The sequence below is a fragment of the Podarcis gaigeae genome (assembly GCF_964106915.1).
Source record: "Podarcis gaigeae genome assembly, chromosome: 10".
In the NCBI taxonomy this organism is placed as follows: domain Eukaryota; kingdom Metazoa; phylum Chordata; class Lepidosauria; order Squamata; family Lacertidae; genus Podarcis; species Podarcis gaigeae.
The window spans coordinates 66,613,209-66,626,788 of record NC_139686.1 but is presented as its reverse complement, the minus strand read 5'-3'; the positions used below and the strand labels follow the sequence as shown (position 1 = coordinate 66,626,788).

The 13,580-nt window shown below is 40.3% G+C and overlaps 1 protein-coding gene across 6 annotated transcripts in view; it reads left to right on the top strand.

Moving 5' to 3' along the window:
- Positions 1–13,580, top strand: part of CPNE8 (copine 8) — a 57,440-nt gene that overhangs the window by 17,745 nt on the left and 26,115 nt on the right. For 2 of the 6 annotated variants that reach the window (XM_083701532.1, XM_083701536.1), the window contains exons 2-8: positions 813–853; positions 1,764–1,810; positions 6,979–7,082; positions 8,124–8,163; positions 8,980–9,056; positions 9,838–9,909; positions 11,781–11,844. In XM_083701532.1, the coding sequence (XP_083557658.1) occupies positions 813–853; positions 1,764–1,810; positions 6,979–7,082; positions 8,124–8,163; positions 8,980–9,056; positions 9,838–9,909; positions 11,781–11,844 (445 nt within the window). Of the gene's footprint in view, positions 1–780; positions 854–1,763; positions 1,811–6,978; positions 7,083–8,123; positions 8,164–8,979; positions 9,057–9,837; positions 9,910–11,780; positions 11,845–13,580 lie in introns of all 6 variants that reach the window. The other 4 variants (XM_083701533.1, XM_083701537.1, XM_083701535.1 and 1 more) reach the window with 3 other exon arrangements.

The following is a 13,580-nucleotide window of genomic DNA, read 5'->3' as shown; positions in this document are numbered from 1 at the left end:
TCTGCTTGTGTGCTTTTCATAGGACTCTGGTTGGCCACTGTGAGACCAGGAAGCTACACTAGATGGTCTGCTCCAGCAGGGCTTTTCTTATGTTCTTACAGTTTGCTAGTTTGAATGTAGCTGCAAGCTACAGTTTGTGCTATACAGTGGTACCTTGGTTTATAACTTAATCCTGTCCGGATGTCCGTTCTTAAACCAAGGCGTTCTTAAACCAAGGCGTGCTTTCCCATAGCAGTGGGGGACTCAATTTACAAATGGAACACACTCAACAGGAAGTGAAACATTTTCTGCTTCCAAGGCAAAGTTCACAAACCAAAACACCTACTTCGGGTTTGCAGCGTTCTTCATCCAAGTTGTTCACAAACCAAGCCAGGCATCCCCAAACTCAGCCCTCCAGCTGTTTTTGGACTACAATTCCCATCATCCCTGACCACTGGTCCTGTTAGCTAGGGATGATGGGAGTTGTAGTCCCAAAACAGCTGGAGGGCCGAGTTTGGGGATGCCTGAACTAAGCTGTTCTTAAACCAAGGTACCACTGTATTGTATTGCTGAGGTTGAAGGCAGTGTCTGAACATGAAGAACAGTAAAAAATAATCTTTATTTCAGGGCAACTGGCAGTTCCTCAGCCAGTACAGAAGCTAGTTGGACTGATGAAGCAGAATATTCTCGTTTGTTGGCCCCAATATACATGGCAATGAAGGCGGAGATCACTTTCTTTAATAATCTCTTCCAATATGACTCTTTCTGTTTAAGATCTTTAGTAGTGATTTTTAAAAACAGAACGGTAACATGATCTTTTCTTTCATGAATAGGAACCTTTTGGACCGAGACACATTTTCAAAATCTGATCCAAGTAAGTATAACATTTATTTGTTAATGAAATTTTCAATTTCCTATTCACCTCTCACAATGTTTTCTTTTAGATTAAGATGAATTATGCAAGGGACTGGATGAAAGGTTAATTAGCCAGTAATCTTTAATAATAATTTTTGCTACTGGTTCTTGTGTAAGTAAATCAGTTCCCTGGTACTATAAAGCCAGGGCTGCAATGAAGCCAATCTTGCATCCTTCTGATATGGTTTTTCCTTTACCACTAACACTGAATAATTCTTTTGAGTGATGGATGCATAAATAAAAACTGAATATTTGCTAAATGAGGAGTTTAAAATAGTTTCTGTTTGGAAAATCAAGGAAAATAATGAACTTTGAAGAAAGCCTTGTTCTCTTCATTGCTAGTAGAAGCGCATATGCATTTTTCTTGGGCATGGTGAACAAACTAGAAGAGCCAACCTTTTAATACCAGAATATTAAATCTCTGGAAGACAAGGAGATATTTCCTCCATTGTTCTTAAATGGTTTCCCAGTTAGGAGGATGTTGGTGAAAGAAGTGTCTTAAAAAAAAGAAAAGTTTTGTAATTTTAGCTGATAGGGCTAAAATATTCTGTAGCTGTTAAACTTGAAACAGGTTTCCTTCTACTTATGGTTTGTTAGATCTGATGTATATGGTCAGGAATAACAGCTAGATTGTATGACATAGTATTCAAGTAAGACAGTGTTTGAATGCTGGATCGTATTGTGAAGTTTCATTAAACATGAAGCACGATCTCAGACGGCTTATAACTCCTAAATGGACTCTGATGTCTTATGTAATATTTTAACGTTTGCCTAATATCTGTAGCATTATAGCTTTGAGTATTAGTTGTAATGGAAAAGTTAAACAGAATATATGAAATTGATCACATTCTTCTTTTTTGTCCCCACAGTCTGTGTTTTGTATACCCAAGGTATGGGAAATAAGGAATGGAGAGAGGTAAAGCTTTTTGCTGTTGCATTTATATATGTATCTATATGCAATATATATATTGTTGCATGCCACCCCAATCTCAGAGCAGTGCGAGATTACTAGTAACCCTAGTAATCTTACCCAGGGTTCATGTTTGCTTTGGAATGAGGTACAGAAGAGACTGTGGTTCCATTATGATGTATGGTTCCATTATGATGTATGGTTTATTTACACAACTATACAACCTGATCACAGCATTAACACCCCAAGAGGGCCTTACTTCCGCCGTAGTGATAACCTTGAAGTCAAACAGAAATTGAACGTTTCTCTGTCTGGCTTCTCAGCTTCTAGCTCAGGGGCCAGCAAACGTTTTCAGCAGGGGGGCCAGTCCACTGTCCCTCAGACCTTGTAGGGGGCCAGACTATATTTTTTTGGGGGGAAATGAATGAATTCCTATGCACCACAAATAACCCAGAGATGCATTGTTATGTAGTGAAGTTTCACCCTGGGCCAGCAGGGGGATACTGTATATAGTTTTCACTCAGGTCTGTAGATAGTTTTCCCTCAGGTCCGCGTCAGTTATTTTAGGCGGGAACTCTGGGCTGTTGTTGTTACAATGTTGACAGCCGGCTGCCTATAAAAGCAGGCCGGCTGAGCTGTTTGCAGTCAGTTCTATTCCAGCTTACGAAATAAAGAGCTATTTGGAGAAATTGCTGGTCGTCGGCTATGTCAACCCACAACTTAACATGCATTTTAAATAAAAGGGCACATTCTACTCATGTAAAAACATGCTGATTCCCAGACCATTTGCGGGCCAGATTTAGAAAGCGATTGGGCTGGATCTGGCCCCTGGGCCTTAGTTTGCCTACCCATGTTCTAGCTCATATCACTCAACTCTCAATTCTGCTCTTTGTCTTTCTAAGTCAGTTCAGGGAGGGGGCCCACCCATTTGTCCTCTGGTGCCTTTGTTCCCTTCACAGCACATTACCTAGGCTATCACAGTACCAGGAAGCTAGCCTGGCTATTCTAGGAATTAGAAGGGGGACTAGGCATACCCTCCCAAACCCCCCCCCCCACACAGTATATAGCAGTGCTTTTTTGTACTGGTAGAAGGAAAAGCGTGTAGCTTAGTTTCAATAAAAAGTGATAGCTCCAGGTTGTTAATATGGAGACTTGGGGTCACATTTTTTAAAGAGCAATGCATACTGGGCTCATTCACACATCACACAGTAACATAAGTAATGATTTAACATGAATGTGCTTAACTCACCTGTTTTGCTCTTCTCTGATAATATGTGGGGGAAACAAACCATGATTCTTGACATTAGTTGAAATATACTCAGAGTCGCAAAGTGGTTTCATGCTCTTTATTCAGCTCATAGTGGTGAGGAGGAATGAATGAATGTCCCCTCAAAGTATCTGTTTTATATACATTATTTACACAATGGGCTGCACATGATTGGCTAATTCTGGAATTCTCCTGTAAGCCAATCAGGTTGTGGATTCACTTATATCTGGAGCATGATTGGGTGGTTCCTGCCAACCAATCATATTGCTGCATTGTTCTAGGACCAATCAGACTGCTGCATTCTGAATCCTATTGTTCTAGGACCAATCAGACTGCTGCAATTTGGATCCTATTGTTCTAGGACCAATCAGACTGCTGCAGTTTGGATCCTATTCAACTCAGTACATAACATTAGTATTAATGCAGAGATTATGGATACAGACTAACTATGATCTGTAGAGAGGAATCGTTCTTGGCTTAATACGGTTTGTTTCTTAGAAATTCTAGTAGGGAGGAGCAAAGCAGGTGAGATTGGTGTGCTCTATTATGTATGGATTACCTTGATGTGTGAATGAAGGTACTCTGTTCCCAATCCTTGTTATACTACCATAATATGTTTTCTTCTTGCAAGTCATGTTTATTTACTCTGAACTAAGACCCATTGACTGCAACACAAGTAAATATGTTCAGGTACAAATGTGTATCATTGTATTTTCTTTTTCAACGTATTCATGGTTTCCAAGGGTTCGGCCTCAATTGTAAAATTCAGCAAGATGCCTGAAGGTATTATTTCAAAGCCTTCCAATTTGGAGTTCCAGAAATATTAGTATCAGCTGTAAATTTATTCATTGGCTATATTTCTTGGGTTCCTATTGATCCACCTAAGGGCTTGGATTTGCAGCATCTCTGGCAATGACTTAGATTAATTACATTTTCTGTACTGGCTGAAAAAGCCAGTCCTGGATTGGCAGGACCTGTCAATGGATAGTGGATATATAGATGCAGGGAAGTAACATCTGACACTTTGCTTCCATTTGCTTTGTGGCGCTTTTTATTTATTTATTTAGACCACTTGTATGTGCTTCAGTATCTTCAGCCAAAAAGTCTCCCAGAACGGCTTACAAGAAATCGAAACAAGACACTCCCTAGACACTCCGCAGGTTTACATTCAAATAAAAAAATAAAAATACAACACACAAGGGGAAAGGAACAAAGCTCAAAGCTCAGGCTCCAGTTGTTCCTATATTGACCAGCTGGCATAGTTCAGAGGCAGGAGGTATTGTATCCCCGTCCGAGTCCCATTGCCAAGCAAGCAGGGACTAGGAGTCACCAAGGAACACTTGTCTGAGAGCAGAATCCACATACAAAGTCAGACAGAGGTCAGGGAATCCAGATGACCACAGAGCCAAGGGTCCAGTCTAGGGATCGAGATAGCAAGCAGCAAGGTAGAACCAGGAACCACAAGTATTGTTTCCGGCATTTGACTGCTGCTGAGAGCTCTGTTTAAGAAGTCCAGGGCCAGCTGGTTCCCATCAGTGCCTTCTCCTCTTGTGTCCTTGAAGGCTGATCATCTGCAGGTAGTCACTCCCCCTTCAGACTGCTGTTCAGCAGGCAAAGCTACACTAGGTGCTTGATGGAGCTGGGCCTCAAGCAAAGCAGATGCAATGAACCCTGCTTCATCTCTCTCCAAATGAAAAAATTCCTTCCAGTAGCACCTTAAAGACCAACTAAGTCAGTTCTTGGTATGAGCTTTCGTGTGCATGCACACTTCTTCAGATACGTATCTGAAGAAGTGTGCATGCACACGAAAGCTCATACCAAGAACTGACTTAGTTGGTCTTTAAGGTGCTACTGGAAGGAATTTTATTTGTTTTCTCTTCAAATGAGGCAGTCTGATGAAATGACTGCCCCCAGATGACAGCTGAGGGAGAAGAGGCCTGATTTGTAATCATAGCTTTAAGCACGTGTCTAGAATCTGTGACAACTGATGTTACTATTACTTGCCAGAGCTTTCTATCCCTTTGATGCCGAATTCCATATTTTTGGAGGCTACAGAAACAGGCGACATTTTTCCACCTTCGCCACATCAAGCAATTGGTCCCTTACTTTTCCCGCCCCGACCTGGCCACAGTGATCCATGCTACGGTCACCTCCAGGCTTGATTATTGTAATTCGCTCTACGCGGGGCTGCCCTTGAAGCTGTCCCAGAAACTCCAGTGGGTGCAGAATGCTGCAGCGAGGCTCCTCACGGGGTCTCTGCCATGGGAGCATATTCACCCAGTGCTTTTCAAGCTGCACTGGCTCCCGGTGGAGTACAGGGTCAGATTTAAGGTGCTGCTTTTGACCTTTAAAGCCCTTCACGGCCTAGGACCCTCGTACCTATGGGACCGCCTCTCCTGGTATGCCCCACGGAGAGCCTCAAGGTCCATAAATAACAACACCCTAGTGGTCCCAGGCCCTAAAGAAGTTAGATTGGCTTCAACCAGAGCCAGGGCCTTTTCAACTTTGGCTCCGGCCTGGTGGAACGCTCTGCCTCATGAGACCAGGGCCCTGCAGGATCTGATTTCTTTCCGCAGGGCCTGTAAGACAGAGTTGTTTCGCCTGGCCTTTGGCTTGGAGCCAATTTGATTCCCTCCCTCTCTTTCTTTTTTCTTTTCCTTCTCCTGCGATGAGGCATTTTAATGAGGCATTTTAATATTTTAATTTTTCAATATTTTAATGTTGTATTTTAACTTTGTTTTAAGTTGTAATCATTCAACTTGTTTTTATTATTGCTTGTTAGCCGCCCTGAGGCCAGCCTTGGCTGGGCAGGGCGGGGTATAAATAAATTATTATTATTATTATTATTATTATTATTATTATTATTATTATTATTATCATCATCATCATCATCATCATCTCCTTAAAATGTTGGACTTCATGACTTGTATTGTAGTAACCTCTCAGTCAACACCATAGCCTTAACCCATACAATATTAGGAATATAGGAATATAGGAAGCTGCCTTAAATAAAGTCAGACAATTGGTCCATCTAGCTTTCTACCCTGACTGCATGCAAAGATGCTGTATCACTGAGCTGTAGGCCGGCCCTTCCCTGGTGTATTGATTTTAGGTTTTTGTAGATGCTCCCCTTTAGATTGTTCCTGGTTCTGAGCTTCTTTGTTCTTATGGAAAAGATAAATTGTCCACTTTGAAATCTTCCTTTTAGCAATTAAAGTGGTCTGGGAGATTTAGAAGTTTTGTTTGTGTGCTGTTTAAAAACAAATTAAAGTAAAATGTTGCTAATTGGCACTTTGCTTAGAATCTCAGAGGAAAAGATTGCTTAATAGTGTCTGCTAGTTATAACACCCTGTCCTGTATCAGCTGCCAATTCCAGATTCTGAGCAAATGAGCAGAAATTGTTCTTTCCATCTATTACTAAAGATTTTCCTTAACTGTTCACTTGTTCTGAAGCTTTACATCATGTTTCATGGCTCAAACAATGGTTTAGTTTTTAATTATTTTTATATATAACCTCTGAAAATTTGTATGAGAAATTAATATGATGTATATACCCTGTCTCTGGAAAATTTATAAAATGCAGCGTTTATTGCAATACTTTACTTCAGGATATCAGCTGCATATTTTGGAAAATGGTTTGTCTGTTTGATTTCTGTTTGGCACCTCTCAGGATATTGTAAACAAATATTACATGATGGCTCCTGAGATCTTAAGTAAAATAAATATTGGTGAAAATTACATTCATTGGGTGTTGAATATTCTCAGGCTAGGAGCTGCTTTTAGCTAGGTCTCTTTCCCTGCCAAATGAAAACCTTATATTTATTCATTTTTTCCGTCTTGTGTGTGCGTATGTACTTAACATACATAGTTTTTATTGATATACTTTCCACAACATCTTATTTTACAGTTTGGGAGAACTGAAGTAATTGACAATACTTTGAACCCAGATTTTGTGAGAAAATTTATATTGGATTACTTTTTTGAAGAGAGACAGAACCTGCGATTTGACTTGTAAGTTTATTTCTATACTTTGGGGTTTGATTATATTATGACAGTATATTTCATCTACAAGAATAGTTAATGAAGTGGAATTTTAAAACATTTTGACATTAGTTTGTATCTTAATGTAGTGGTAAAACATGTTTCCAGTCAATTCACTACAGCAAACGATGTTGTTTCAAATTCAGCTAATGGATCTACAGTTTTCATTGGTATTATTATTATTTTACACTATGGTTACTAAACCCGGTCAGCTTCGAGGAAACTTTTAGCAACCTTGTTAAAACACTTTTTCCAGATTGCCCATCCACCCGTTAGGCCTCAACAGCACTATAACTGAAGACTTTTGTTGAAGCCTCTGCTTCAAGTTCTGCTGACCTATTTAAGTGCAGGTCTGTTTTTGCTGTTATTTTTCCTGGAATCTTCCCCTGGCTCTCCTACCAGACATTTCCTGCCTAGCATTCCAAACAGCACATCACTTCTTCTCCATCAGTGCTGTAGGAAGGTTCTCCACTTGTCTCTTCTGCCTAAGGCAAGTGATTCATCTATCCTAGCAATCCTCTGGCCACCAAACCACTCTGCCATCCTTTCAGGTCTTCTTTCTTCCTCCTTGATCCTCTTCCACTTATTTTGCCTTCTCCTGGCTGTCCATCACAATTTCCAGTTGTGGACCTTCCAACCACATAGCCAACTCCTAGCCATATATACACTTATTCTGGCCACTCTAGTCCAACCCCAGGCAAATTCAAAACTTGTACCCACCAATCAGAACATGCGGAACTTCTGTTCTTTTGCATACTGAGAGTTCCATCTCCACTCTCAACCCAAGAATTAAGGGTTAAAGTTCTGCATTGACAGTTAAATCAACGTTCACCTGAACAGACAGAGATTTCCGCCATCATACGCATTACAATGTACATTACAATGCAAATGATGGAAAGATTACATGATACCTGCTAAAACCCAGTTTTAACCAGCAAGATTACTTCATTGTTATACATGGGTATTTGAGTTTATAAGTAGATTAAAATATTTTGTTCTTTTTCACTTTAGGTATGATGTGGATTCAAAGAGTCCAAATTTATCAAAACATGTAAGTGCTACTTTATTTTAACCTTAAATGTTTCCATATCTCATGTACACATTTTATATATTTTAAGCTCTAATTATCCCTGACTGTAATTTTTGCATCTCATTTTGGCATCTCATTGCCATTTAACTCCCACCTTACAATTTTGTCCTTTATATACATGCCACTTACGATTTCACTTCATGCATCTGATGAAGTGAGCTTGAGTCCATGAAAGCTTATACCATACCATCTGTTAGTCTTTAAGATACTACAATGTGCTCTAAATATTTTTGCTGCAATATACTAACAAAAGTGGACAACATTCAAGACAGTTGTCAATCTTCCCAGGAGTGGACATCAGCACCATTGTTTGTTCCACAACCACCATCAACAGGGTGGCCTCAGGAGGAAGTTAGCTGGTATTCCCAGCCCCTGCTAAACTCAGGAAATTATAAGTTTGCTCAAATTCTGACCCTTCACTGAATGTAGAGATTATGGGGAGTCTGTCCCCCAATATCCACACCAGTACATGAAGAAGAAAGAAACATTTTCCTCCTGCACTTCTCACAATTTTTGTTGTTGCAGCTTATCATAGTTCAGATAGTTCTAGATCCAGACAGCGTGACAAACTTTGGTTCATGAAAACTTGCCCAGGTTAAGGGGCAATGCTCACTTAAGCATATTCCTCTAATTATGAACCATAATTGATCAGTGTGTCCAAATAAAGCCTTTAATTCTATCTAAATACTGCATTTCTCATATCCATAAGCTTACTAAGTGAAAAGTGGGGCTGGGGCTGTGGGACTTAGCTTTATCATTTTCATAATAATTTTTCAGGACTTCTTGGGACAAGTTTTCTGTACGCTTGGAGAGATTGTTGGATCGCAAGGAAGCAGATTAGAAAAGTCAATCATGTAAGTGTATTCTTTTCAAAGAAACTGACGCTAAACTTCCTATATCCTTCCCACTAGCTTCTGATCCTGCCTTTGGGTCTGGCAAATCCTTGTGTTCTCTGGTATTCGACAAATAAAAATTCTAGACAGGGAATACTGTCAAGGCATGTCATTTTTTATTCACTGTTGTGTGTTCTGAATTTGTGTGGTGCTGTTTTAAAGTACATTATAGCACTGTCTTCAATTCAGGTGAATTGCTTTTTCATCATTCCATCATTATATAGCCTGAAATTGTAGCCACCATAAAAACCAAGATAATTAGTTCTATCAATAGGAAATTTGACATGGAAAATCCACTTTTTTGAGGTATGATCTAACCAAATGACACCATTTATGAACTTGGCTTGTTTCAACAAACCATAGTTAAGATTAACTGCAGTTGGTCTGATTTCAGAATAGAATGACAAGCTGCCGTCAATCTAACACAGAAGCGAAAGCTTATGATCTCTTCCTTGCAGCCATATCTAAGCAGCAAACAGTGAGGGGAGCTTGTGAGCTGAAGGCTTATTGTCGGTGATTCTCATGACTCAAAACTATGGGATTAACTATGGGGTTAATTCCATCCAAGCAAGACCATCGGCTGCAATCTTTTTTCCTCTTGCCTAAAACATAATTATGTCAAATGCAAAAATATGCATTTAGCTACCTCAGTAAAACTCCATTATATAGCCTTGTTAAAAGTTCCCATTTTAAATCAGTCACTGAACTAAAGGCAATATTAAAACTCGCATCTATTTGGCAGATTGAATCTTCCCTGGTGGAACCTGCTTTCCAAAGCAAAAATGGCCATTGGCGGCGCAAGCGGTCTGCAGAAGTGTGTATTTGTAGATGGGGGAAAGGAGGCTCCTGTGTGTGTTTGCATGTGGCTGCATAGTGCTGCATGTGTTTGCATTTCCCTAAAATGACTCTCTGGGAGCGACGCAGCATTGTGACATAGCTTTGTTCGCATTGGGACATTTTATAAGAATTAAGAAAGCTGATTGCATTAAGAATTACAGCTGTGCCACCTCTTGAAGCAGCAGTGAAACTTTTTATAAGAAAGGGAGAGAGAAAATTTAAAACTCCTGCTACTTCATCTTATAGTAACCCTTCCTGCTCCCTATGAAAGTAACTAGAAATTTTATCCCCTTCCCCAAAGCCTGTTAAATAAACCTCCACCCACCACTTCCATGAGAGGTGAATGGCTTTGTGAAAATAGAGAGCATTTCTGGCCCAGCTTTGGGCATGCTCCTTTGCATGGTGCTGTACATATTTGCATAGTGTTTGTGTGTGACATACTTTTTGCATGTTGCTGCATGTTCTCCTCTGTTTGCATGTGATACGCTGCTATATGTAGCTATGTGAGTGCCACACTCCTTCAAATCTTTGCATGTAGTTTGCTGCTGTGTGGGTGTTATGCCTGTTTGTTTGAGGCATTTTCCTGCATGAATTTGCGTGTGCTGTGTTGCAGACCTTTTTTTGCATGTGGAATACTGCTTCAGGTTACTATGTGTGCTTGTATATAGAATACGGCTAAGTGTATTTGCAGGTGATATGCCACTGTGTGTGTAGAATTACTACGCCTGTTTACATTTGATGTGCTTTTGCATGTGTGTGCATGGAGTGTGCAGACGTGTGCTGCGTACTTTACATGGGCCATGCTTAATAGGTAGTATGCTCCTGAGTGTGTAATGTGATGCTATTTGCATGTGATGTGCCTTTTCATAGCTGTTTGTGTTTGAGAGAGCGAGTGAGTGAGTGGAGCAGCCCTGACCTCACAATATTTTCTGTCTTGCCTTTGCCAGCTTCCTTTAACATTCTGCTTTACAACTCTTTTAATACTTCCTCCCTATTCACTTGATTTGCACTCTGTAACAATGGACTACATTGCAGGGTTGGTAAAAGCCACTTTGCCAGCTATAGCCCCTCTCCCCCACTGGAGCTAAACCTCAGTGCACTACATTGTCTGGCTTTGGGGGACAAACTGTGAAGGTGATAAAAGCAGGAATAATGTGCAGGCGACAGTAAAAATGGCCTTAACTTACAGATTACTCAGATGTATGAAACATTTCCTGTATTTTCACATAGTATAAATGCTGAGTATTACAGGCTAAAAAGCCAAGTTTAATCTTTTAATTAAGTTTTGTGCTCCCCAGTTATGTGAGTTTTCTGGAAAATATATATAGGAAATTTTTCTGATGCCCTAGAAAGTGATCTAATTTAGCATGTTTATTTTACTTATTTAGTAAACAAAGCTGAAAATGTTGAATCTGTCAAGCATGCCTAATATTTATTTGCAGTTGACACCAATTTGTTGTTACTAATGAATGGGAGATATGGAATTTTTTTGGTGGAAAAATAATGCACCAAAAAAAATTCCCTCAGCACTGATGATCTTACATTTTGTGCTCGCTTGCAACATAACACCCATAAACCAATATTTCCCTTGGTCTTTTAGCCCCAATCATAATCCTCTGCATGTTGTGGGAACACCAGAAGTAAAGACACTATGGTGCAGTGATACACTGATCCTCTACTTTCCCTATTAGTTAAGGAGAATGGCATATATTAGTACCAAAGGACTATATATGAGAGCTTGCACGGGTTGGTGGATGGAGAATGCAGAGAGGGAACTCTGGAGAGGAATGAACTGGAGAGTTTGGAATCCTTGTATTTAATTGCTATTACAATGTTGTTTTGTTACAGAGGAATTCCTGGGAAGAAATGTGGCACGATAATCATGACAGCAGAGGAGCTCAACTGTTGCCGGGTAAGTTAATATTTTGGGGTTTTATTGCCAAAGTATATTGTTTGTCTCCTAGTTAGCATAGAGTACAATTCAAAGTATTGGTGCTGACCTTTCAAGCCATAAATGGCCTCAGTCCAGTCCAGTATACCTGAAGGAGTGTCTCCACTCCCTCATCTCACACTGAGATCTAGCACCGAGGGCCTTCTGGTGCTTCCCTCAATGCGAGAAGTGCAGCTGCAAGGAACCAGGCAGAGGGTCTCCCATCAGATGCCAAGGAGATAAGTAACTATACAAGCTTTAGAAGACATCTGATGGCAACCCTGCATAGGGAAGTTTTAAAATGTTTGATTATGTTTTTATATATGTTGGAAGCTGCCCAGATGGGCAGATAACCCAGTCAGATGGGCAGATTACCGTTGTTGTTGTTGTTGTTGTTGTTGTTGTTGTTGTTGTTGTTAGGGTACAGTTGTTGTTAGGGTACAGTTGTTGTTGTTGTTGTTGTTGTTGTTAGGGTACAGTTGTTGTTGTATTAAATCCATGTGTATATTGCTAGACTTTTAAGACTAGCTATTGCATGCTAATACAGTAGTACCTCAGGTTACAGACCCTTCAGGTTAGAGATTCCACTATCCCAGAAATAGTACCTCAGGTTAAGAACTTTGCTTCAGGATGAGAACAGAAATCGCGCAGCGGCAGCCGGAGGCCCCATTAGCTAAAGTCGTACCTCAGGTTAAGAACAGTTTCAGGTTAAGAACGGACCTCCAGAACGAATTAAGTTCTTAACCCGAGGTACCACTATAATCAGACTTTGAAGAGTAGACATCTTGGCATTTGCTATAGAAGTAGAGCTAATCTTATGCTGGTTTAAATAATTAAATCTATTTAGGAACAACAAAGGACGCAGCCTTATACCAAGTCAGACCATATATCTCAGTAATACTGTCAAACCTCGGTTGTCAAACGTAATCCGTTCCGGAAGACCCTTCACCTTCTGAAATGTTTGACAACTGAGGCATGGCTTCTGATTGGCTGCAAGAGCTTCTTGCACTCAACCAGAAGCCGCGTTGGACGTTCAGGTTCTGAAAAGCTTGCGAAAACCGGAGCATTTACTTGTGGGTTTTCGGCATTCGGGGGCCGAAACATGCAAAAATGGAGCCATTCGAGAACTGAGATTTTACTGTATTGACGCTGATTGGCAGTGGCTCTCCAGGGTTTCAGACAGGAGTCTTTGCCAGCCCTACATGAAGATACCACAGATTGAACCTGGGTTATTTTGCATGCAGAACGTGTCCTATCTACCACTGAGCTGCAGCTCCTCCTCAAGGAATATTTTGTGTTGATGCATAGTCACAGTTTTTGTTAGTCTTAAAATTTAACAGGACTGCAGTTTATCATTGTTAAACCAAGTATGTATGCATGGATGCTGGAGCTAAATGCAAGGCTCATTGTAATAAAATGGCTACCACATATAGATAGGTCAAAATCTACATGCTTTTCTTCACGAGTATCTGCTTTCCATGTGGATCATTCAGGACCATTTGTTTTGCCTCTGCAATGTTGTAACAATGTGAAGAAAACAACATGGTAGTCACATACCAAGTTCCTGGTCCTGAATGGCTTGTCACGTAGAATAGCAGCCAGTGGATGCAGTTCAAATAGCCTTCAAGTATTAAATTTGTGTCTGAGGTACACCAGAGAACATATGAACTCACATAAGCAAAACACCTCCCTATACATAAAAACATGTCAGAAAAGAG